The 26,821-nt window shown below is 40.1% G+C and overlaps 1 protein-coding gene across 2 annotated transcripts in view; it reads right to left on the bottom strand.

The window, feature by feature from the left end:
- adam12 (ADAM metallopeptidase domain 12) overlaps window positions 1-26,821 on the bottom strand; it is a 332,398-nt gene that overhangs the window by 49,098 nt on the left and 256,479 nt on the right. For both annotated transcript variants that reach the window (XM_033033702.1, XM_033033703.1), the window contains exons 12-13: window positions 7,486-7,663; window positions 5,223-5,312 (exon numbers count right to left, since the gene is read on the bottom strand). In XM_033033702.1, coding sequence (XP_032889593.1) covers window positions 5,223-5,312; window positions 7,486-7,663 — 268 coding nt within the window. The remainder of the gene's footprint in view (window positions 1-5,222; window positions 5,313-7,485; window positions 7,664-26,821) is intronic.

The raw sequence follows: 26,821 nt of genomic DNA, 5'->3' as shown, positions 1-26,821 counted from the left end.
GATTCAAGAAAATAACTATAATCTTTAAAAGGGACTTTAAAAGGGACTTTACTGAAAGGTCCCGCATTTTTATGGTCTGTGAGAAATTTTTCACATGTACTTCTTTGAGAGATACAGCTCGGAGTCCTCGCCGACTAGCGATCGATGCCTTTCCGAAGCAGGGTCCGGAACGCTACCAATCAATGTTCTCCAGAGACCCGTGTAAGGAGTGAACTGCACATGCTGGTTTAAACTGAAGACAGACACAAAAAGCTGGAGTAACTCAGCGAGTCAAGCAGCATCTCTGGAGAAAAATAGCTGATGTTTCGGGACGAGACACATCTTCAGACTCAATTCCGATTAGGATGTCTGAAGAAGGGTTCCGATTCGAATCGCCACCTATTCTTTTTCTCCAGAGATGCTGCCTGACCCGCTGACTTACTCCAGCTTTTTATGTTTTTCTTCCCAGATCTGACTTACCTGCTGAGTTACACCAACATTTTGTGTCCTTTTGTGCGTATTAACCAGCATCTGCAGTTCCTTTAGACATTACCTAACTTCAGATTTTAGAGATATAGCGCAGAAACAGGCCCTTCGGCCCACCGAGTCTGCGCCGACCACCTATTCTTATCCGGCTTCAGAACGGTTCTTCCTTCCATTCGTTTGGGCACTGACCCGACCTACCAACCTACCTCAATGCGGACATTGGACTTTTTCCCCCTGGAACTGTCCTGAAAACATATATTCTGAACTCTGGTATTTTCCTCTTCGCTCTACCTGGTGTTCTTGTGCATGTGTCGGAAGGAACAGCAGATGCCGGTTTAAAGAGAATGCTGGAGTAACTCGACGGTTCAAAATGCTGGAGTAACTCAACGGGACATGCAGCATCTCTAAAGAGAAGGAACGGGTGACGTTTCGGGTCGAGGCCCTTCTTCAGACTGTACGTGGCTTGGTTATATTCATGTATAGCATTATCTGATATGATTGTATAGCACGCAAACAAAAGTTTATTCCCTGCATAGAATCATACAGCGTAGAAACAGGCCCTTCGACCCAACTTGCCCACACCGACCAATATGTCCCATCTACACTAGTCCCACTTGCCCGCGTTTGGCCCATAACCATCTAAACCTATCCTATCCATGCTTCAGTCTAATGCGTCTTAAACATTGCGACAATACCTGCCTCAACTACCTTAACGGATAGCTCATTCCATACACCCACCACCCTTTGCGTAAAATAGTTACCCCTTAGGCTCTCATTAAATCATTCCCCCCGAACCTAAACCTGTATCTGCTGGTTCTCGATATGAGACAATAATAACAAACCAAAGCGAGTTAGGACATCAACGGGGAGATCCTGGATAAACCCAAGGTAGCCACAAAATGGAGGAACTCAGCGCAACAGGCAGCATCTCTGGGGAGAAGGAATGGGTGACATTTCGGGTCGAGACCCTTCTGATATGCTGCCTGTCCCGCTGAGCTACATGTTGTGTCTATCTTCGTTTTAATCCAGCATCTGCAGTTCCTTCCTGGCCGAACCCGATTGAAAGATGAGAGGCTGGGCGATAGAGCACTGGGTGTGACAAGGATCAGGCTTCAGTAAGCAAAGTAAAGGGAGGTGGCAACGTTATGGAAATGAAGCGGGTAATCCGAGTGATGGCGAGACGGTATCCTCCAATGTGTCGGAAAGAACTGTAGATGTTGGTTTGCGCCGATGATAGACACAGTAATACTGGAGACAGACATAAAATACTGGACGGGCAGCATCTGGATAAAAGTAATGGGTGACGTTTCGGGACGAGACTCTGAAGAAGGGTCTCGAACCGAAACGTCACACATTCCTTCTCTCCAGAGATGCTGCCCGTCCCGCTGTGTTACTCCAGCATTTCGTGTCTATCTTCCGTATGCTCTGTGATGGTCATCTCGGAGTCAAGTGGCAACTCTAGTCTGTAGACACGAGGAACTGCAGATGCAGGAATCACGAGCAAAAGACAGAGCGTTGGACGAGCCTGACCCTTTGAGTTCCTCCATCACTTTGTGTTGAAGTCAGGTCTGGACATTGCTTGGCTCAGTCTCAGGCACCGGCTAACTAGGAAGGTCGAGTCAAAGTCCAGCACTAACACTCAAGAAATAACGTTTGCGGCCTGATGTTCCCAATATTTAATTGAAATCATTAATAAAGTAAATAAATAGATACCGGTCTAATCAGTATCTACGGGATTGGACAGGCTAGATGCAGGAAGAATGTTCCCGATGTTGGGGGAGTCCAGAACCAGGGTCCCAGTTTTACAGTCTACCGTGGGAACTCTTTAACTCAGTGAAGTAAAGTAAAGTAAAGTAGCCTTTATTGTCATATCAGCGCACAGGCAGCAGTTGATTGTTGCTCTATTCAGTTTCCCAGGGGGTCGGGATGGGACTGGAGTTGGGAGGGAAAGGTGGGGGAGTCGAGGGAGAGGAGGGGGAGACAGATGGGGGTGTCTTCATTTACTGGCGGCGGGTGTCTGTCACTGAAACAGGCAGGTGAGATTTCACATCCACCTTGTGTGTGCCTCTCTCTCTCTCTCTCCCTCCCTCCCTCTTACACAGGCTCAGAGATTCTGCCTCTGTGAGTGTACGTCTCTTTCTCCCCCTCTCCCACACACAGTAAGACCGAGGTACTGTGCTCAGTCCATCTGTGTCTCCCACATACACAGTAAAACATGTCTCCAAATGAGCCAATTCAACCAAGGGAGGATATTTATAGTGTGTGAAAAAAAGTGACATCATTTGTGCCACGTGATGATTTAACAACACTTCACAATGTTCATTCAAGATTTAACGGGAAAGCTCGGGAGACAGACAAGTCACTCGCACAAATAACAGAAATGCCGAGTACCGTGGGAACTCTTTATCTACCCCCCCGTTATATCGTGCGAAACTCGTGCTGGACCACGACCACTTCACTCTGGTGACATCTTGCATCAAGTCGCCCCGTGAAAAAGCCGCATTAGGATCGAACCCGGGTCTTTGGCGCTGTAAGGCAGCAACTCTACCACTGTGCCACTGTGCTGCTGGTAGCTAAGGCAGTTAAAAGAATATACAGAAAAGTTTCCTTTGTTAGCCATGGAGTAGAGAACTAGAACAGGAAAGTTATGCTAGATCTGTACAAAATATTAGTTTAGGCATAGCTTGAATACAATAAAATTCCAATTATCAGCAATGCTTGAGACTTTGGTGGTGCCATATTGGCAGATTTTCCCGATTATTGAATGTTATTTTTTTGTAATCCCCCAACACACTTTAACTTCACGTTCTTTAGACGTTACATGATAATATAATAAACATTTCAGTGAACTGAGTATATTTAAAGGGTGCACGGAAATGAGAACCTCAGTGAGTTTCAGGGGGAGCGTGGGAACCAGGGGCAGTGGTGAGTTGCAGGATAGTGTGGGAAAGGCAATGGTGGAGAATTACAGGAAAACGTAGGAACTGGGGCCCTGGTGAGTCTCACAGTGCAAGGGAAACATCACCTGTGAACCAGATGGCAAACCATTGTGATTTACAAATAGTCAGATCATGGATGAATGGAGTATTCTTGCAATGTGTAATGTGGTCACAGCATTTAAACATAGGGAAAAAATATTCTCCTTTGCAGAGAGATTGATACCTAGGGGGCATGAAAAATTTGGCAGGAATGAATCGAGAATTTTGAAAAAAGATTTATCTCTAAGGGTTTGAAACCCCCTCCAGGGGAATGCAGTGCAGAAATTATCGTTGCATTAAAACATACTTGGAGAGCCATAAATTACAAGTTATGGATCAAAAGTTGGATAATGGCATTAGGCTGGAAAGCAATTTTTCACTTGCCATTGCTGCACTGGGCGAATTGGCCTTCTTCTGTGTTATAGTTTTTTGGCTTTCCCACATTCTAAAATTACGTTCTATTTTTTAAAGAGGAGGTGATTAGGCATGTTCAGAACCCTTTGTCAATAAATTCTGCTACATTTATTAATTAAGATCCATGCAAAAAGTATGGATCATTATCCCTAATAACTTTCTCTACTGGGACACAGACTTGGCAGAAAATGGGAAAGAAGGGCTGGAAGAATGCTCATCAACCGGGCAACAATGAACTATGAACTCTTGCACTCTATTTGCAGGGAGGGAACCAGTTCAAATTTCGATTTTAAAGAAGCTAATGTCATTCAACAGCAATTATTATTTAGAAGTCCTGTAAAATTATTTCTGCTTGTTTTCGTGATGGTTCAAGATTATAAATATAATTTAGCAATTTAATATTTCGCTTGGGCAGCTTACAACCCAGCGGTATGAATATTGTTCTCTAACGTTCAAGTAACTCTTGCATCCCCTCCCTCTCCGCCCCAGTTATTGTACTAGTTTCACCGTCATTTTGTTGAGTTTCACTGTCTGTATCACCTACCCCACAGCCAACAATGGACCATTGTGGGCTCCACCTTCCCTTGATCACCGTTGCTTTTTGCATATCTTTCATTCATGTTTCCTAAGTACCTTCTATACCTCTTGTTTTCCTCTCCCCTGACTCTCACTCGGAAGAAGGGTCTTGAGCAGAAATGTCACCTATTCCTTTTATCCGGAGATGCTGCCTGACCTGCAGAGATACTCCAGCTTTTTGTGTCTATCTTCTACATTTGGTTGCTGTTCTATGCCTTAACATATTTCCATTAATTGTCTCATAAATGCAGCATACGCTGTTATTCTATCTGTTATTCTACAACATATCACTTTACAACACGTGTGCTAACAAAGGTATTGTTGGGGTCTTTGGATGGAAAATGTCTGTTTGTTATGTCGGGAAGCTCCAAGTCGCAGATGGTTCAACCAGCCCCGACCTGGGGTCCAATCGCCCAGCGCGGGGGAGCTGAGATTCCCCCGAAGCGGGAGCTTGATCGCCTGACGCGGAGGGCATGACCGCCGGCTACGGGAGCCAAGATCATCCCGTCAACGGTAGGCTTGAGTCCACCGACCGCAGGAGAACAAAGAAGGGAAGAGATTGAACTTTATTTTTCGCCTTCCATCACAGTGAGGAATGTGGAGGAGTCACTGTGGTGGACATTTATGTTAAAATGTATTTTGAATGTTTTGTTGCTTTCTATTGGTATGACTGTATGGCAAATCAAATTTCTCGTATGTTGCAAAACATACTTGGCTAATAAAGTATGATTATGATTATGATTATGGGTTATAAGAGAAGGAACCTCAGTTCTTGAGGGATTCAGTTACCTTGCAATCTTTGCAGCAAAGTCCATGAGCACAAACTGCCTCGGGCTTCAGTGTGCAAGTACTTGCATTACAGCAAGGGTTGGTACATTCCTCAAAAGAGAAAAAAAGAAACTCGTATGGTTACTCGTGTCTATACATTTATTGAAGGAAAAGACAGTTAGTTACTAGAATACAAATATACTTTTGAATTGTGACCTTTATAAGGTAACAAAGCACCAAAGTCTGGTTCCATACATCAGAGAAAAATCTAAAACCTGTGTGTTATTTGCCATAATATAGCATCTTCCTGACATATATTATACCATTTATTATGTTATTCATTGCTACACTCAGATATTCATTTATGCTCTGGATGCGGTAAAATGCAGAGCATAAATTTAGTCACTTGAGCAACAAAAGCCACAACAAACTAACCAGTACGTGATCATTCAACTGTCCCAATAAATGCTGATAATCAAAGCAAGCTGATTCTCTTACTTCCTCTTAATCTAAAGTGTTTCCCAAAACAACAGCTAATAATTTAGAAACAAATGTAAAGCTGACCTCAATTTCAAGAAGCAGAAATAACAATTCTGCTCTCTACTTTTACAAATAAGATACAATTAGACCGCATGCTTGCTTTTATTCAAAGATATTAAGGAATGCCCTTTAGTCTATCTTGGTCTGACTAGCCAGAAATGTCATAATGCTGCTCATTGGAGCTACTGATCATTTCTACAGTGACTACAGTTTTTTTAACCGCCTTCACGTTACGCGAATGTTTACTTCACATACCAACTTTTCCATCGATTTCATTTCTAAAATTAGTCTCATAACTTTAACTCCCTATCCTTTAGTTTGACTTTAGTAGTTAATCTGAAGTCATATTTTGGGTGAACCTCCTACAATCTTCACAATCGTAATATGACCTCTCATGTATTTTATCTCCATACTGCAAATCCTCTTGTAATCTACACCCCTGACACCTGGGATTATCATTGTAGCTTTTCTCTGCATTTCGTCTGATGCTCTGATGTTTCTTGGCAACCAGCAATGGATGCAGAATTGAAGGTATGTTCTGAGAAATGCAAAACAAATTGTGATGATTATTTCCTTCTGTTCTATATTCTGAGCCAAATATTTCAACATCCTATAGCTCGACTGCTGAATTCTGGATCAGTTGAACAGAATTAAAGTTGAATCAATATAGCTGCCCTTGTTTCGTTGAGCTAACCATTTCACGACCATTTAAAATGATGTGTGCTACTGATTCTTTCTCCCCAAATCTATTACTCTTAAGCTTATCTGCCTTAAGTTGATTGTTCTGCATACTTACATATTTTGACTCCTTTTGACAATTAAATTGCCTCTCCTTATCGAGTGTCTTATATATACAAGACCACTTTTAGCTTGAATTTCTGAATTGCAAATATGAAAATGAGCAGGGGAGATAATGTCTTTTTACCTGAAGGTGGCAAGGGTCTGGACTTCACTGCCTGAAAAATGTATGTGTGTGTGTGTGCATGTGTGGTGCATGCATATGTGTGTGTGTGCGCATATGTGTGTGTGTGTGCGCATATGTGTGTGTGTGTGCGCATATGTGTGTCTGTTTGCGTGTGCGTGTGCGTGTGTGTGTGCGCATATGTGTGTCTGTGTGCGTGTCTTTGTGTGTGTGTGTGGCGGAGGGGGTGCAAAAACTATATCATACTTAATCAGTATGATTATAGTATAATCATATCTGAATGTATATTGAGGAACTGTGACATCCAGGGTATGAGCCAAGTGTTGGAAGGCAGAATCAGATTCGACAGGTGTTTTTCCTCCAGCATGTAGGTGATGGGCAAATCGGTAATTTTCAATGATTTCTAATTCATTGGCTGACATAGTTTTTGCAATGTATGCTTTTTAAATAAATCCTGGAACTGTGAATGTATGTACACTATAGTCTGGATTTACATGGAGCATGTTAATATTTGCATAGTCCCCATAGGCTTTTAAACTGGTTGCTTGGTTTGGAAGTTGGTGCTAAAACTACTTCACTTCTTACATGAATGTTTTGATAATACACATGTGGTTTTGACTCGGCTACCTGATTATATACAATGATTTATTTACTGCAGTGCAATTTAATAAGTATTCAGTGGACATTATTGGCTAGAAGTATTGCCATTCTGTATTTATTTTGTGAAGAAAAAACATGCATGATTTCATTAGATGTAAATCCACAAAGGAAGATTTCTTAAATTGAAAGGGAATCTGAAACCACCCTGTTTTGTCTTCTTACTTCAAGTTCACCACAGTCACACTCTTCGCCTTCCTCAACGTATCCATTGCCACATTTTTGCCCACCATAGAGTTGTTTTACTTCTGGCATGTTGAAGAGGCACATTCCAACACCCTTTTCCAGGCTACTGTCCAGATCTTTCTTGCTACAGCTGCTAAAAACTGTGGGAAAAGGATATCTGAAAAAGAGCAAACAGCATTAGGCCAAACAAATGCAATTGTCTTGCGATAGCTCTTTAACTTCCGTATCAGTTGTCACAAATAGCAACAGGACATTGATTTTCAAGATAGGAAAGCCTGATTAATTAACATGTTTGGTCTACAACCTGAAGTTCCAGGTTTAAATTTGCTTACATTATATGGCAGTCATTACAGTGCAGGGCTGTATCAAATGTAGACATCAGTTTAAGATTAAAATATCTCATATAGTGCCACTATTTACAACCAAAATACATGCAGCAGCTGCTGTAATATTTAGTGTTTACTATATATAAAAATAATTCTGATGAGTGATGATGGTGAAACAAAGACGTCCAGTGTATTGTGACATGATGGTAATAACATATTCAGCCAGGACAATGACTGGAATTCATCAGCTGTGTAGATCGTACAGTGCAGAAACAAAGCAACCACCTCCAGCTGCTCCGTGCCAGATCCAAAGCTCGAGATGAGCAACTTCTCATTCACATTTGACCCTGTTAGCAAATGAACCTATTACATTAACACTACCACCAATGTTTTTTCATGGCAAAGCATCTGAGTAGATCCATAGAATTCACTCGATTGGGAATTACTGACATATAAGGCAGTACAACCAAATACAAATGGATATTTGTCAGTGAGAAAAATACTATCAGAAATCAGAAGCAGCAAGAAATAAATTGAAACAGGCACCTTATATGCTGTCAGTAATTGCAACAACTGCCTCTTTCTTGCTGAAGAAAAGTTAACCTTGACATTTGCTGAATTGAATTCTCACAGCTAATCTACAGTATGGTCACAACCTCAATTGCTACAATGGCTACGTTTATATACTTCTTATATTGATGCAATCTGCTGCAATGGAATGTCTTGCAGATAATATATCCTTGGTATTAATTTTACCAGCTTGATGTGTAATATGGAGAGAAAGCAGGGCACTGATTTTGGATGATCAGCCATGATCATATTGAATAGTGGTGCTGGCTCGAAGAGCCAAATGGCCTAGTCCTGCACCTATTTCCATTTTCTATGTCTCTATGTTTCTATATAAGCAGACCATTTTGGGTCAACTTCACTATGCTCCCCATTGAACCCACAGAACAATCCAGCAGTATCAGTAATAATAATAATAATAATAATAATAATAAATACTTTATTGATCCCTCAGGGAAATTCAGATGTCCAGAAGCCCCCAACCAACAAACCCACAGATTCAAAACGAACGCAGACAGAAAATACATAGAATACAATGTGGACACTACCTGAGAGCAATAAATACTTAAAAAGACCAATAATTAACAGTTAAAAATTAAAAATTGCAGAATGCATCCCCCTACAGCCTAGCGGTCCGAATTATAAAATCTAATGGCTGCAGGGGTGAAGGATCTCCTGAACCGCTCCGTGCTACAGGGCAGGGAGAGGAGCCGGTTGTTGTTCCGAGTGCTCTTTTGACTCTCCAGAATTACATGGAGAGGATGCCCGGGGTTTTTCAGGATGACCTGCACCTTGTGCCTCATACGCCTCTCGAGCACATCCATCCCAGAGTCTACTCTCCCCTCCAGCACTGAGCTAGCTCGTTTAACCAATTTGACCAGCTTCTTGTTGTTTTTTGCACTAATGCTGTTGCCCCAATGCACTAATGCATGCAAATGTGCTAATCAGGCACAATCAAACCTCAACCAAGTTCAACAGTTGTTTGTAATATTCCTGTTGCCTCCATTTACAATCTTCTCAGTCCATCTTTTGTTTCTTTACTAGTTCCATTAATGTAGGATTTTTCTTTGAACTATCACCCTTATGGTTATCTAAACTCTCATGTGTTCCAAGCTAGTACAGACCATTCCTATTATTCCCTCCTCTCATCTCTACATTCCTTGTCTCTAGAATAGTTCAGGACTTTAGGTCTGTCTCCACGGATGTTGCTGTGAATTTGCAGCTTATTTGGTTTCTGGTTCAGATTTTCAGCATCAATGAAAAATGAATCATGAAGCAGGAAATCCGACTATTACTTTGGTGAAAGATTGGTGAAAACCTTTAAGGCCCTATCCCACTTTCCCGAGTTACTCACAAACTCTCCTGAGTTTTCCCCTTGATTCGAACTCGGAGAATTACGGTAATAGCCGTTCGTAGGTACTCGGGGATATTTTTTTAACTCGTGGATATTTTTCAACACGTTGAAAAAACGTCCCGACTTACCTGATGCCCCGAGTTACTATGGCTGGCATTACGAGGCGCTACGAAACATCTACGGACTCCTTCAGCCTCCTAGGGACTCGCTACCGACATTCCCCGAGTACGAATCAAGGGGGAAACTCGTGAGAGTTTGTGAGTAACTCAGGAAAGTGGGACAGGGCCTTTACAAAATGAGTGAAGAGAAACCTTACTGAAATTACTGGCAGCAATGCTTTTCAAATTGCACCCATACAATGGAATACAAATGGGTGCCAGGCCATTATATTATAATAAGCTTTACTAAAATATCTATATTAGAATGGTGTTGATTAATTAACAGCAAAGTACCATAATATTACATAGAGATGTTCCCATTAGTGGATAAGGGGGAAGAGATAACATAGGTTTGGTCAAAAGGCGGAATCATGGAAATATATATTTACTCAGAGAATAATTTCGTCAGACATTCACTGGTTTTAAGGGCAGTGGAAAAATAATCAATCTGAGCCTTCCAGAGCAAATAGAAAAGGTAGACAAAAGTGCTGGAGAAACTCAGCGGGTGCAGCAGCATCAGTGGAGCAAAGGAAATAGGCAACGTTTCGGGCCAAAATCAAACTGCTCCTTCGCTCCATAGATGCTGCTGCACCCGCTGAGTTTCTCCAGCACTTTTGTCTACCTTCGATTTTCCAGCATCTGCAGTTCCTTCTTAAACAAATAGAAAGGGTACTTAAGAGAAAAATGTCTGTGGAGTGTGTAAGCTGGAACTGCAGATGCCTGTGGGTTGGAGCAAAGGAATGGGATTGACAAGATACATTTTCTAGGAAACAGTACAGACTCAATGGTCTTCCTCTGTGGGTAACTGCGCCATGTTACTATGATTATCAAAACAATGGAAGCACATTATGATTTCTCCATCCCAGCACAATAATCAATCGATGTTTAGATAGAATTTGTAACACATCAAGAAAGATACGTGCACCTCAAAACATTTCTATTTATAGAGGGTGACTGACCACAAACCTGGAAAAGACATAGAAAATAGGTGCAGGAGTAAGCCATTCGGCCCTTCGAGCCAGGACCGCCATTCAATATGATCATGGCTGATCACCCAGAATCAGTACCCTGTTCCAGCTTTCTCCCCATATCCCTTGATTCAGTTAGCCCTATAAGCTATATCTAACTCTCTCTTGAATACATCCAGTGAATTGGCCTCCACTGCCTTCCGTGGTAGAGAATTCCACAGATTCACAACTCTCTGGCTGAAAAAGTTTTGCCTCATCTCAGTCCTAAACTGGCTAAGTTATGCGAGCTGCTGCACCAGTTCCAATATAAACCTCTGACATTAACATTTATTGTATTATAAAAACATACTGTTTAAAGCAACTAATTGAAAATAAACATACCCATCTGACACGCTAAAACCTAAATTATTTTTGCTTCTTCTGTTCTGTTTTTGTAGTCTGTTTCAAGCTGAGAAATCCCTTACACAACTCCAGACAGATACAGTGCAAAGCACTTGGAAATTGGCATAGCCGGGGATACAATAACACGGTGCTCATTTGTGGGTGACTTCATAGACGAGATTTGATTTCTGAATTTTTTGTAGCGTCTTCTGTGTGATCACGGTAGCGCAACGGTAGAGTTGCTGCCGTACAGGGAATGCAGCGCTGGAGACCCGGATTCGATCCTGACTACGAGCGTGATCTGTACGGAATGTGTATGTTCTCCCCGTGACCTGTGTGGGTTTACTCCGAGATCTTCGGGTTTCCTCCCACACTCCAAAGACATACAGGTTTGTAGGTTAATTGGCTTGGTAAATGTAAAAATTGTCCCCAGTGGGTGTAGGATAGTGTTAATGTGCGGGAATCGCTGGTCAGCGCGGACCCGGTGAGCCGAAGGGCCTGTTTCCACGCTGTATCTCTGAACTAAACTATTTCCAGCACAAATTGGTCCTGGGTGAGGTCAACAATAGCCCTATGCCCCAAATCCTTTCGCAGTGTTGCATTCAACTGGTTCTTATTTACTCGCGAATAGCTGAGTTGTACTCACCCAATTTCTACAAACACAGTACTATTTAAAGGGTCAATGCTCAATGTACATTCACTGAGATCTGGGCCTTCCCGTGACATCAAGCAGACCCTCATAAGTGTGGCTGGACTTTCTTGTTAATGCAGGTCACTCTCAGCTTCCAAACATAAGGATCGTTCCATATCTTAGACTGCTGCTCACTGCTGCTTAAAGCCCCTGTCCCACCTTCACGATCTAATTGAACCTCTGCCGAGTTTACCCTTGATGCATACTCGCAGCATGGTCACCACAAGGTCGTAGGGGGTCTTCGTAACTCTTTCTCATGCTCGTGATTGGTCTCCGCGTACTCGTGGCCTCAAGTAGGTCGTGGCTTTTTTTCCAGCCTGATAAAATATGTTCACAAGTAAAAAAAAGGTCGGCATGGAAAAAATGGATACATTTTATTCGTAGGTAGGTCGTAGTAGGTCGTGATGATAGTCGTGGATAGTCGCAGGTCGGTAACTGGCCCGAGAAAAAAAATGCAAACATGACATCATTTTATCATGTGATCATTTTCCAATCGTAGCTAGTCGTAGTTGGTCTTAGGTGTGGACGACTGAATCGTAGACATAGTCGTAGGATGTCATAGACATAGTAGTAGGAGGTCGTAGGAAGTCTTTTACTTTGGCGAGTCAACACAACCTTGACATTTTTTTCAACTCATCTAGGGTCTTCTAAACTCGTGGATTAGGTCGTCCAAGTGGGACAGGCCCTTTAGGAAGTTCCTGAAACTCCATACAGAAGGAGAGAAGACCTCAAAGGCTTTCATGGACATTCAGCAAAGAGGTTAAAGGACAACAATGCTTTGCAGGCTTCTGGGAAATGCATGGATTGTGTGTTTGCACTCATGCAGTATGAATAGTTACAGATTGACCTCTCTGACAACTACTAGCCTGTAGCCATGGGAAGTCTCCATGGTATCAGTAATTTATATATTTTTCTAAATGCTGGAAAACAGCAATAAAATCGGAAAATGTTGGAAAAACAAAGCAGATCAACAGCATCTGTGGGAAAAATGACTTAACATTGTGCATAGAGTTCAACAGAACTCAAACAACTTGCCCATATTCTAGGGCACTCTGCTGTCATTTCCTCTCACCATGTTAAATATCAACATTTTTTGTAGCTGAAATATTGTGACTTGTACATTGATATGTCCCCTTCGAATTGGCTGCCAAGATCATAGCTGCAAGGCTAAATGTCGTCAGCTGAGAGATCTGCCAATATATCAACAGAGCCTGGTGCACTGTAAGTGATGCAGTATGGATTTACCAGGAAAACCAAATAAATATGTCCTGTGACCCTCCCAATTGAAATTCATAATCTTTATGGGACTTTTACAAGTAGCTTTGTTATGACCAACAATGTTGTTTTAAAGGCACAAGCGTGTAATAAAGCAATTTCTCAGCCTATAGCCCATAGGTGATCTATGCACTACCTCAGTCTACTATTTCTTGAGGAAACATGGTTTTCTTTCCTATCCAATCTTAAACTATTGAAAATGTACATAGTTGTTCCAATAGTAGTTCTACTGAAGTATTGGGACCCAACACTTGTCTGTGGATAGTGGCTCCTTAACTGCATGTCTGTGTGCATATATACATTTCTATTCCACTTTTAAATGTTACTCATCTGTAATATCTTAAATTTTTGATGAAGTTTTCATATCTTTTTACAGATGCTAACTGACCTACTAAGTGCTTCCAGGATTTCTGGGTCCTTTCTTAATATTATCATTACTTTCTAATTCTCTCGTGTCAATCCGTATAAACCTGTAATTCAGTCCAGATTGTAGGAACTGAGAAGAAAGGGGCTCTATTGAAGGATTGTCGTATTTTATTACAATTACAAATGACAATATGGAGAACATAAATTTACTAGAATAAGTATAATGCTTGGTGATATTATAGATGCGTGTTAAACATGTTGCACTATACAACTGTAACTACAACTGTCTCCAAACTCAGAACTTTATAAAATATATAAATACAATATGAGTTAAATTGTTAAACTGATGTTATCGAGTTTGAACTTATTATACAAATGAAATTAGGGTTATTTACTGTTCTGGCTTAATAATGTGGCAGCTTTAGTTTAGTTTAGAGATGCAGTATGCAAACAAGCCCTTCGGCCCACAGTGTCTGTGCCAACCATTATTCACCCATTCACACTAGTTCTGTGTTATCCAGCTTTCCTATCCGCTGTCTACACACTAGGGGTAATTTTACAGAAACCAATTAACTTACAAACCCAGCCATGTTTGGGATGTGGGAGGAAACCAGAGCACCCAGAGGAAACCCACACGGTCATTTTACAGAGGAAATGTGCAAACTCCATATGGGCAGCACCCGAGGTCAGGATCGAACCCGGGTCTCTGACTCCGTGAGGCAGCGACTCTACCAGCTGCGCCACTGTGCCACCCAGTTGTATCTGGGTTGGATCAGATTAGCGTATCATTGTTGGTAGTTACCTAGCTGACATTTCAAGAGTACCTAAACAAGAGAAGAAATAATGATAAAGAGTGCATATACATTTTCAGAAAGGGAATTTGGAAGAACAAGGAAGAGAAAGGAAAATATTAAATTATCAGGAATATAGAAAGAAACTCAACAAACACATAAGTAATAAATGAAAATTCAGAATACAGATCAGGCCACTTGGAGATGCACATAACACTATTACAAATGGTGATAGAAATATTAAGTAGTTCATTTGTTTATACATTTCAGGCAGTCTAACATGTTCAAGATGACATAGGAAGCACTGCTTAAAAAAATATAAAATCATTGCTAAAACAGCTGTTCAAGATGGTTTGCATCTGCACATATTAGATAAATCATACCGTAAAAACAAATGGCAACATAAGGAGGCTATTTGATCCATTGTGCCTATGGTGGTTGGATCAAGCTGGATCAAGCTAGGCCACCTCCACCATCTAGGAGCAGGTCAGAAACCCTGCAGGTGACCGTTCCTCGACAACAGCCAAATACTTTTTAATTGTGTAGAGTGATTCCACTTCAACCTCTCTTCCAAGCAGTGAGACATAGGGAAGAGATAAAGAGGAAATAACTGAGAAACTCAGCCATGTGAGCCTCAAAATATATTCCCTGTGAAAAGCTTTCAATATAAATAATAATGGTGGATGTCCCACATTAATTTTTTATTCAACTATGTTCCTTCGTGTGCAATGGATGCACTATTGCACAGATGTGCCCGAACATGGGTAGGCGTGCTCAGCTGTGGAAAACACTTTCCTTGATAACAAACGCCATCATTTTCCAATAAACACGCATGGCCAAACAAAACATGCAGAAGCAGTCTTCAGAGCACATATGGGCCATAGTGTGGTTAGTTAGCGGGAATCCCAAACTGTATAAACCGGAATTGTAAAACCGCATCAAGGAGATTTATTTTTCACATCTATATATAGGTATGTTGCAAAGCCTACCTGAAGCGTCGTTGAAGATCTGCTGCTGAGGGTGTGCGCGGTTTTGGCGCCGTTTAGAGGGGGCGGGTTTAAAACGCGATTTTCTCTAAGCTGTTCCAATCGAAAATGTTCAGCCTAGTTAATTATTAACGAAAAATCGCTGGAAGACCCCGTCGCAAAAGCTATTATTAGGTTTAAAGGCCTTGAATAATAGTTATAGTAGTTTAAAAATCAATCTCTAAACCCGCGACAGCCAGCAACCGCAGGGTCTCATAAAGCAAATAGCAGAAGTTAGGTTGTATATTTTTACATTAAAAAGGGCTTCTAAAGATCCCTTTATACTAAGTTTAATATTGCGAGTAGCTCAATTTGGGCCCATTATATCGCGCAGTATTTTTCTCGGCATTTGGGGCACAAATCTACCGCAATGTGAACGTTCTAAACCAGCGCGTTCCACAGGGACCCACTGGAAAGCTGATTTAAATGGGCATTTATTTACAGCAATTAAACACTAAATTCCTTCCATTTGGCCTATAAATTAATGTAAATGAGATTTAAAAATCATGTTTTATTGTGAATTATTTGTGAATATTATTTGGACATTTAGGCTATTTAAAAATGTTAATCATTTATTAAGAAATGGATAGATGTTTAGATCTAGTAATTGAAGTCTGAAATTAGCTACAATTAGGTAACTAACTAATTTTATGCTTTAATTTCAGGTCATCCAAGTAAGATTATTTTATATTTGTTTCAGAATGCTTCAATCTATGATAACTGAAAATTTCATTCAGTTCTCTTAATTTTTAAGAAAGTTATGGGCTTTTGACTGTTCACGATCACAGCTTTTTTGTTATGTCCATAGAAAATCAATAGGGAACAAGATGCTCATTTCCCAGTATGAAAATGGCCATAACTTTTTAAATACTTGAGATATGAAAGTGAATTAGGTGTAAAATTAAACTTATTTTTATGCTTTATCTGATGGGATAAATTACAGACTTGATTTTTAAAATCTCAAAATTTTGTAACATTGCTACTATATATTTTAGAACATCCCTATCAGTCTTTCATAAATGTACACTCAATTACCTCCCCCCAGTGCAATGTGCCTGATCCACTATTTGACTGATTTTTGACCACTCTTTGTGAGCCTGATACATAACACTCTCTTGAGTGCAAGACTGACACTCCTCCAAATCCTTGCCAATCTGAATACAACCCCAGGCAGCCACTGTAGCTACTGACCAAACAGCTCCCCATCACTCCCTTCCCTTCTTCTGATGATTAAACCTAACTTATAAAGTCTCAAATCTACGTGACCTGCTGTCCACCACCACACCCTCTCTTGCTGATTCAACCACCCTCATGGTCTTATTTCACGTGCAATCTATCTGTTTTCTTCATATGTTCCAAAGTAAATGCTTTCATTGCATAAAGGGGCAGTCCCACTTGGACGACCTAATCCGCAAGTTCCGGCGGGTTTGCCCTCGACTCATACTCGCAGCATGGTCGACACGAGGTCCTAGGAGGTCTTTGTAACTCTCCTTCATGCTTGAGAGTAGTCCCCGCATACTCGAGGCCTAAGCTAGGTTGCGGCGTATTTTTCAACATGTTGAAAAATGACCGCGAGTAAAAAAAGGTCGCTATGGAAAAAAAACAATACTTTTTTTACTCGTAGGTTTAGTCATAATAGGTCGTAGTAGGTCGGCATGTTAGTCGTAAGTAATCGAGGGTAGTCAAAGGTAGTCGTACATAGTCTTCATCATAGTCGAAGGGAGGGCGAAGGAGATCGAAGGAGGTCGTCTTCACTCTCCACTATTTGGTGTCCAATTTTCCCGAAGTTAGTCGTAGCTAGTCATAGCTAGTTGAAGCTAGTCTTCAACATAGTCGAAGGAGGTCTCCAACATGACATTTTTTTAAACTCCCCTAAACTCTTCTAAACTTGCCAGTTAGGTCGCCCAAGTGGGACAGCCCCCTTTGGCCTACTCTATATTGCTTGAGATTTTCAGCCTGAACAATTCTGAAGCAGTTGTCTCTCAGGGGAATTATTTATTGGCCTGCAGTACACTGTTGAATTAATCCATTTTTGTAATTGCCAGAAAATATCTAGAGTAGGTTGTACCCACTAGGCATTTTAGACACAGCTTGTAAATACTGATCTGCAACCACACTGTTCCGTTGTATGATAAAAAATATTTTTTGCCTAACTGGAGGGTTACAGAACAGATTGTGATCTGACTTTACAAGCATCCACCCTGGAGGAATACCCAAGAAAGTGCTTTCATCATGGGAAGGATTACAGAGATTAAAAAAGAGCAAAATAACAAAAATCCTCTACAAAGATATATCCTCAATTTAATTATATACGAATATGAACTGGTTTATAAAAATATGGAAAATATTAAGCTTTTAATGTTATCATTATATGAATTCATGATTGTCCTTGATGCATAGTTTTATAGGAAAAAAATGACAGGTGAAATATCAGTTGAAAAGTTGGAATAAATCCTTCTCTTAACACTGCAACAGATGTAGACTATTTATTCAAACCATAAGGACACCATATTTATCTTATATCTGTCATATTTCCTTACAAAATGGAGGCCATTCAGCCCACTATGTCTATGTTGGCTCAATCCAATCAGTCCAATTCTTTCACTTATTTCCCTGTAACGTATTCTGTCCCACTTGGCCATTAACTTTGCCCTAATTCACTAATCAGTCACCAAATTTACTGTAACCAATTAACTGTAACCAATCTCTTTGGGATGTGGGAGGAAATTGGTTACCGGGAGAACATGCAAACTCCACGCAGGCAGCACCTGAGCTCAGGATGGCTGGAGCTGTGAAGCTCATTTAAACTGCTGAAAGCAAATAATGGACAATGTAAGAAGAATTATTTCAAATGTCACCCAATTAATTCAAGACTGAATGTGTCTAACTGTAGCTGGGCATTTCGAATGAAGGCAATATGCCGGCAAGGACTAAGAGATAAGCATTCGGGATTTTGAAGTTTTTAAATATTGTTTCATCATTAAGTTGTCTAACTGCACTTTGAAAGGGAAAGGGAGAGGAATAAAATTCAATATCAAATTACTGTGACAAATCTACGTCACTTTGATCTGGAATCAATCACAGACGTTACTTTAAACCATCCATCTTTTATGTCTTTGGAAAGTGCAAAGAGATTATATTATCATCTGGGGTTAAACTGGGAATGGAAAGCTGCAGTTTCAGAGTTTATCAACATTTAATTACATTTCTGTCATTTATATTTAAAAAATGTTTACTTTGAATATTTTTACATCAACTTTGAAGTTGTAGAAAATTTGCATTTAACTGGAATATAAGAATGTTGATTGGTGAATCTGTGGAATTCTTGGCCACAGAAGGCTGTGGAGGCAAAGTCAGTGGATATATTTAAGGCAGAGATAGATAGATTCTTGATTAATACGGGTGTCCGAGGTTATGGGGAGAAGGCAGGAGAATGGGGTTAGAAGGGAGAGATAGTTCAGCAATGATTGAATGGTGGCGTAGACTGATGGGCTGAATGGCTTCATTCTACTTCGATCACTTATGATCTTATGATTGTACATTGATTTCTTTGGCCGGGAGTTTCCATTTGATTGTGCTATTTTTAAAATGTAATTCTGCTAAAGTTTACAAATTGGTATGGTATTTTTAATTTTTAATGCATTCAGTGGTGACTATATTAATCACTGCCCACAAAATTGACCAGGTCTCCAGAGCACTTCCGTGAATTGTGATCATTTGCAAATCTCTAGGGAGACTTAAAACCAGAAAAGAGTTTTATATTTTTCACAAAATATACTTAAAAAAAAAAAAAAATTAGTTGAAATTAATGTGATGATGTACTCTTATCGAAAAGTTATCTCTTTCACAAATATGAAGGAAATAGATTGAAGCAAACGTTTTCTTTAAACATATGACGTTACTGTATAAGATGTTCCCAAATTGCTCATGTTTATGGCAGGTTTTTGCCATTTTGCAATGTTTAAATTGATTTTGAGCAGCAAACTGGGAATGAAAACATTCCCAAGATGGGAGAGTTTTTCCACCATTTGTGCTTGAATCAGCAACTGAGCACAATGCGAGAAGCCAATCTCTCTTTCTCACCCGTTGTTGCTGAGACTACTGACCTTTACAAAGTTGAAGATGATCATTTTCTGAACCTGAAATGGCTCTGCAAATTAATGAGTACAACATGATAGCATCCTGCAAATAACACCTCCAGGGAGAATTACAAACAAAACACTACATTTAAACAGCAGTTGCTGGCAAAAGTGCAGTGTCGCCATTGGCAGAGATTATTAATAGGAAAACACCAATTTGTTTTCATCTCTGACTGCAATCATTTCCCGGGGCCTGATAAAGAATAACATAATTTAGAATAATAAGTGGAATTGGAAGATTGGTATGAGGTGCACACAATGTATGAGGTGCACACAAACTAACACTGAAATTGTTAAAATGGGCACCAGGTTAAATGTGGAGCACTTTCTTGAAATTCATCACAACATTTACCTCTAATGAACAACAACTTTCTGAGATCATCTGGCATTAGGAGCTACTTCAGCAATGGAACTTCAGTTAATAAGAACATTTGAATCTGTGGAATTCATTGCCACAGAAAGCTGCAGAGGTCACGTCAGCGGATATTTTTAAGGGAAAGATAGATAGATTCTTGATTAGTACAGGTGTCTGGGGTTATGGGAAGAAGGCAAGAGAATGGGGTAAGGAGGGAGAGATAGATCAGCCATGATTGAATGGCGGAGTAGACTTGATGGGCCGAATGGCCTAATTCTGCTCCTATAAACGTCTGACATTTTGAAATCTATTCCTATAACCTGGAGAATGAGAGAGTTGACTTGGAAAATGTTTATGTTACCCAGACGTAATAAACTCAGGAAGCAACCTTGCGAATACTAGACGGTAGGTGGAATGAGATGTGCAGGTAGAACTGGGGGGAAGGGGAGGCATGAAGGAGATGGGAAATTGAAAAAGGGGAGGTAAATTAGGTGAACAGTCATGTTGGATTAGAATGCTTTGCAGGTTACCTGCAAACTATTTTTTGACTCTGAAGCAGTCTCTTCTGTCTTCAATGTTATGAGGGAGTTTGGTAAGCTGTGCAACTTAATATTGTGCAAAAACAGCATAGTAAAATTATTTCTGAAAAAGGGACTGAAGAAGGGTTCTAACCAAAATGTCACCGATTCCTTTTCTTCAGAGATGTTGCCTGACCTACTCCAGTTCTTTGTGTCTATCTTTAGTAAAAATCTTGTTGGAATATATTTATAAGGAACCATCAAATGAGCAAATTGCAGGAAGCTAGAAGCAGGAGTGTGACTGTCTCAGATGGATAGGTGAAGCAAAGTGGCTGGAAGTGGCCTGACAGAGACCAATTAATTCTGTACTAAAAATTCTATATTATTGTCTTAAATCTTTAAACACGATGTTACTTGATGACAAATGAAACCGTTACCATCTCGGTTGTGCACTAAGCACATGTGTTGTTACTCCCCTGCAAACATCATTGTGAATTTGGACAGGAATAAATAACATAAGAGGGAAGAAGTATGAGATATCTTTAGTTTCATAGCCAGAGTAACATCATGGGTCTTCAAAGGAGTGACACCAGTAACACTTGTGGAAAACATTATACATGTAAATATTTGCCTCTATCACTTCTGAAGCAAGTTTACACAGCTCAGTGGCGGAATAAGCAAGGAACTCCAGACATTAATTCTCCAGGAACATAGGAAAATAGGAAATTGACAATGAAGTTGTGAGGAAACCTTACTTTGGAGTTGCTCATGGCTGGAATAAGGTGGATAGAAGGTGGTGGTGGGGAGAAGGGGGTGGGGAAGGGTGGAGCAGGTGGGGAGGGGGGTGAAAACAGGCTTTGGGAATTAGAATTTTAAAAATGGTAAATCTTAAAACCAACTCAATCCCAAAAAATCTTGTTCAGTCTCAAAAGGAAGTATATTGGAGAGGAAGCAATTAACCCGGTCTCCTAAATCAGGCCTGGGATTGTAATACCTTAACAAGATTGCATACTCCACATTTTAGTTTTGCTGACAAGGTTATCCTGCAAATTCCAAGGGTAAGTTTCTATCAGCAATGCTTGTGGGTCAGGAGGTGGAGCTCACCTCCCAGGGCATGAGATGTTAACCTCCCTGCAGTTGGACCACTGCGACAACAAGGCACTCCGGAGCTGCCATCCACAACCCCTGTAATCCTTGCTTGCCTTTCCGCTTCCCCATTAATCCCTCCAGATCTCAGACCCACCTTATGCCCTCAACACCCCACAAGCATTGTTACCCCCCTCCCCGCATGCCTGTTCTCTACTCATTGTCCATAGCCTGGCACTGCTGAACTCCCAGTCAAACAACTACAGCTGCAAGTTGCATGGAGCCAAGAAGTTAAATCAGGAACTGCCGGTAAATTTCCCAGCCGCTACACCTTCTGCCTGCTTCCTGCTTGCCTTCTGTAAATATCGGGACAAATTTCTTGCTACGCTATGTCCATTCACCTTTTATTTTTTTCTATTCTATTAGTTAACCATGTTTTTTTTTTTTCCAAGGGACAGTGTGATAATATTTAGCTTCAATTTGAAATGTTATTTTCATAAGATGCATAAAAAGGCTTTCTGACAAAGAAAGCCCACGTTAATAAAGATTTAATGTTGTTATGATTGGTGACAGATTTGACACATGGCCTGGGTAGCCTGATAAAAAAATATTATATTCACAAATGTAACGAAAATACTTTGAAGTTGTGGCTCAAACATAAAATGAACTCTGAGAACTAATTCATCAAAGCTGACAGCTTGTGAGCATTAATCTTGAGGGGTCTGTCTCCAGACCACACTGGGAATTTCACTCAGACAACAGTTTTTTCCGAGAGGAAATCATGCAGTCAGGCAAAGTAGCTGTAATCATGTCAAGCCTATAAGTTGTTGGCTCATCTCCTTGCTCTATTTTTTTTTTAGGTTACAGATCCATCAGTAAAATAAATTGCAAATGAAGCACAGGTGAAAGATACGAATCTTGTGTTTGAATATGACACTGTTCTTGCTGCTAACAACATAGGAAACTTTTGAGCACATAAAAAGGGTTAATGGAAAAAAAAATTGCCTATTGGAAAACAGTTGCGTGTTGGCAAGTCATAATATCTACATCTGCAGGAAAACCACCGATAAAAAGTCAAGATAGATTGGCTGTGCTTAAATTCGGTAAACAGAAACATTACATTCTCTACATCTTGATAGATGGAGAAAGCCCTCAAGTTGCCAAATTTTTAAAGCAAGTGTGTTCAAAAACAATGTCCCTTGACCTTGAATCGAATAAGTTAGAACAGACCTTTGCACTCAGATGAAAATTTCACTTGAAATGCTTTTCATCTGTTCCTTTTGCAAGTCATTTAAGGATATTTGCACTTGTGGTGTTATTTTCGATAATCAGAGCGAATTATCAACCTAACCTCATTAAAATGTCATTGCTTACCCTCTTGGACACAGGACATTAATCTGGCCCACCTACACAAGAAATAATATGTGTTAAATGCCCCAATATTAACAGATAGGAAGGAACGTGGGGAGAGTTTTAGCAGCCAGGAAACTTGGAGGTAAGTATTTCTTAGAAGTTCAGCCAAATTTAACAAAAGGGCTTAATTTAAAATGTTTGCATGAGTTTCATGGCCTCAGTTAGTTTGGCTGATGGGCCAGCTGGCTATAGACAGGGCCAGGCAGGATGCACCAGCTCCTGCTGGCTAACACACAGCTGTACAGGCACCGATCTCATAGATCTGATTCCACTTGCCTCCCTGTAGTTATCAGGTTTCCCAAAGTCCAGAAACTCTGCCTTTAACTGGCGTTAAAAGTAAGATAAGTGTAGCTTCATTAAAATATTTCAGTAACTAATGATCTCCTTCAGAGATATATATTACCCTGCCCTCAGTATGCCTCTATTAAAATCAGAAGCCTGGAAGAGTTGAGATAGGATTCCTGATGGTAGATTTATAATCCGTCCCTGTCCTTGCAGAGAACTAAAATGAACAACTGCAAATTGGTTGGAGCCAGTCTCTGCTTTGTTCAATTTGATTCACTTGAGACACTTTGGCATATGTAAATTTATCAGCAAGTTTTCTATCAAATTACAGTTGTATACATATTGAATATTCTTCATTACGGATAAAAACATTATGAAATCGCACACTATGATTCAAAGTTGGGAGAAATGTATAATGTTTTCATTCATATTTACATATATACAGCTTCTGTATAGTACTTCTGTACTTTCTGACCTCAGGCTGTCTATCAGAGCATGCCATCCAAGAGATGGGAAATGTTGATGGCATGTTACCAAAGGACGTGTAACAGATAATCAGCTTTCAAATAAATTGGTAATAGAGAATAGAAACAAGGTGGACAATCAATTTAAGCAAAATGCTGGAGTAACTCAGTGGGTCAGGCAGCATCTCTGGAGAAAAGGAATAGGTGATGTTTTGGATTAAGGCTCTTCTTCAGACTGAGAGTCAGGGGGAAGGGAAACTAGAGGTGTGAAAAGGTACAGACCAAATCAGAGCCGGCACCAATGACCAGAGAAAGGTGGAGCCCACAATGGTTCATTGTTGGCTGTAGAAGTGGTGATAACGATGGGATACGAACAGTGAAACTAGCAGGATGACTACGGTGTGGACAGAGAGAGAGGGAATGCAAGGGTTACTTGAAATTAGTAAGCTGCCCAAGTGGAATATGAGGTGCTGTTCCTCCAATTTGTCTGTGGCCCAGGACAGAAATGTCAGTATGGGAATGGGAAGGGAAGTTAAAAATGTTTGGCAACTTGGAGATTGAGTAGGCAAAGATGGACTGAGCAGAGGTGTTCAGCAAAACGATCACCGAGCCTGTGCTTGGTCTCGCCAATATATAGGAGTCCACACCGAGGACAACAGACACAGTAGATGAGGTTGGAGGAGGTGCAAGTGAACCTTTGCCTCACCTGCCTCACCTCATCTACCTGGGTCCCTGGATGATCGAGGGAGAAGGTATAGAGACCTTTCAGACCTTATTGATTTTCAGTTAAAAAACATAACTATTATTGATTAATGGCTGTCTATCACTGTGGGATTTTAATTGGTATTGGAATGAATTTTTGAATTGGAACACTAATTTATGCTAAATTGTCTGCATAGCAATCCTAATACAGTATATGCTAATTTGACAACTCTCCTGCATGGATAATCTCATAGAATGAAAATAAGTGTAATCAACATGACTGCTTCAATTAGTATTGCATGTAAATATTACTTCATGTGGAATCTCATTTTAGAGAGTCCTACTCACAAATATCACTTCTCACACAATGTCCGTATAATATCGATAGTGATAATGCCTAAGACAGATTTTTGGCATAGAGGTTTTGCAGCAGGCTAGTCCTTTAGATAGTATAAATTGATATTAAAATGTTATGATAAGCTCAAATGTTAGCACTTGGGACAATTTACTACTGAGAGGTAATAGAGACCCCATGGGCACGCATTACACTGAAAGCCTCTTGGGGAAAAGTGATATTTCTACTTATATTTCACATTAAGTTCTGCACTGCTGGCTAAACTATACAAGTCTTGTCACAAGCAATATATCAGAGAGAGGTTAAAGCACTATGTTCTCCTTGCTACTTATTTTCCACATAAGCACAGTATTAAGCTCAGCATGAGAAAATGTAACAAAATAAAGCAAAGGTCAATCTTTATTCATGAAATGTTTACAGGGAAACCGGGAATGTTATAATTTACATTTTCCCCGACTGACTAAGTTGTCTCACAATGGATTGTTGTGTGGTGGAAACATAGAATTGATCATGGTTGATCCTTGTATGAAGACTCCATTTGGCATTTTTTAAGTTTGTGATAGTACCTTGCCAAATCATAATCTTTAAACATTAGTCTGTGATAGTGATCTATGATTTGTAATGATTTTCATTTGATAACTGGCAGCTGAACGACTGTGATAGTCTAACTAAATCTTCAAAATACCACAATCATCTTTGTTTGCTGTACAGTTTCCACTTAATCCATTCACATGTACACTTTTTTCCCCTGTTACTATCTAGATGATAATTAATTAAACAGGTATTTAAGTAGAATTAGAACTTGTGGATATAGGATGGATCTGGATTAAAGGCCATTTCCCAATCCTAGACTAATGGAGAAAGGAATGCTCTCGATCTACTGGGGAAAATGGGAGACCATTTATGACAGAGACGAGAATAAATTTCTTCATTCAAAGAGTGACGAGGCTTTGGAATTCTCTACCCTGGACGGGTGTGGAGGCTTTCATTGTGCTCAATCAAAGCAGAGATTGATAGATTTCTGGAACCAAGGGATATGAGGAAATGGTGCTAGGCTACAAAATCAGCTGTTCTGAACAAGCTTGAAGGACCAGATGGTCTGCCTCTGCTCTTAGTTCTTATATCCTGATATTTTTATTTAAAAAAAGGTTAACATAACTCAATATGCAGAAGATGAGCAGGTTTGTTAAATATGCACAAAGCAGGAAATGCATAGAATAAATCATTGATTTCTTCCTGGCATCAGATTAAAATGGTCTCTAATGTAAAACAATAGTATAACTTTCCATAGGTAGACAAAAAATGCTGGAGAAACTCGCCAGGTGAGGCAGCATCTATGCTCCATAGATGCTGCCTCACCCGCTGAGTTTCTCCAGCATTTTTGTCTACCGTCGATTTTCCAGCATCTGCAGTTCCTTCTTAAACATTATAACTTTCCATGATTCATGCAAATGACTAGCAATTTGGATGAAATTGTAAATGCCATCTATAAACCACCATAACATTGTGCTCAAGGAAGACACTATTTTCATTTTTCCACATTATAAGCCATTACAATTTATCAAATATAGAGAAAAAAATACCAAAGCAGCATCAAGTGCCTAATCTTTGTAATAATTTATATTATTTTCCTTGATCAAAATGTGAAAAAATGTTGATGGGGCAACAACATTTTGTGCACTCTTGCATTCATCAAAGCAGTGGAGGCACATTAGCCACGTTGACACACTGCGTTTTCATTGTCTCTGTAGCTTATGGCTGTCATAATGTTGTCATTTTGTATGCAAGCCAGAAGAATCTCACGATAAAAAGGCTATGACATTTGTGATATATTCTTTGCTGTTTCTGAGTAATTTGTCCACAGCAAACATCTGTTTGAACGCTTATAACAATAGCTATTTAATGTTGAATTCACAGAGTGTTGACACATTGTGTAGTGAGACAACATCCTAGAAACAGGCGCAAAAATATCCAAATACTATGAACTGTAAAATAATTAGAGTGAAGTGAGAGTTCCTTGGTATTTAGTTTGTGCCAATAGTGTGTTTAGAATACCACGGGGATGTTATATACATTCTTTTTTATCGGCCAAAAAA

The sequence above is a fragment of the Amblyraja radiata genome, chromosome 15 (genome assembly GCF_010909765.2).
Source record: "Amblyraja radiata isolate CabotCenter1 chromosome 15, sAmbRad1.1.pri, whole genome shotgun sequence".
Lineage (NCBI taxonomy): Eukaryota > Metazoa > Chordata > Chondrichthyes > Rajiformes > Rajidae > Amblyraja > Amblyraja radiata.
The sequence above is the reverse complement of the archived record's forward strand: the minus strand, read 5'-3'. Positions and strand labels throughout refer to the sequence as shown.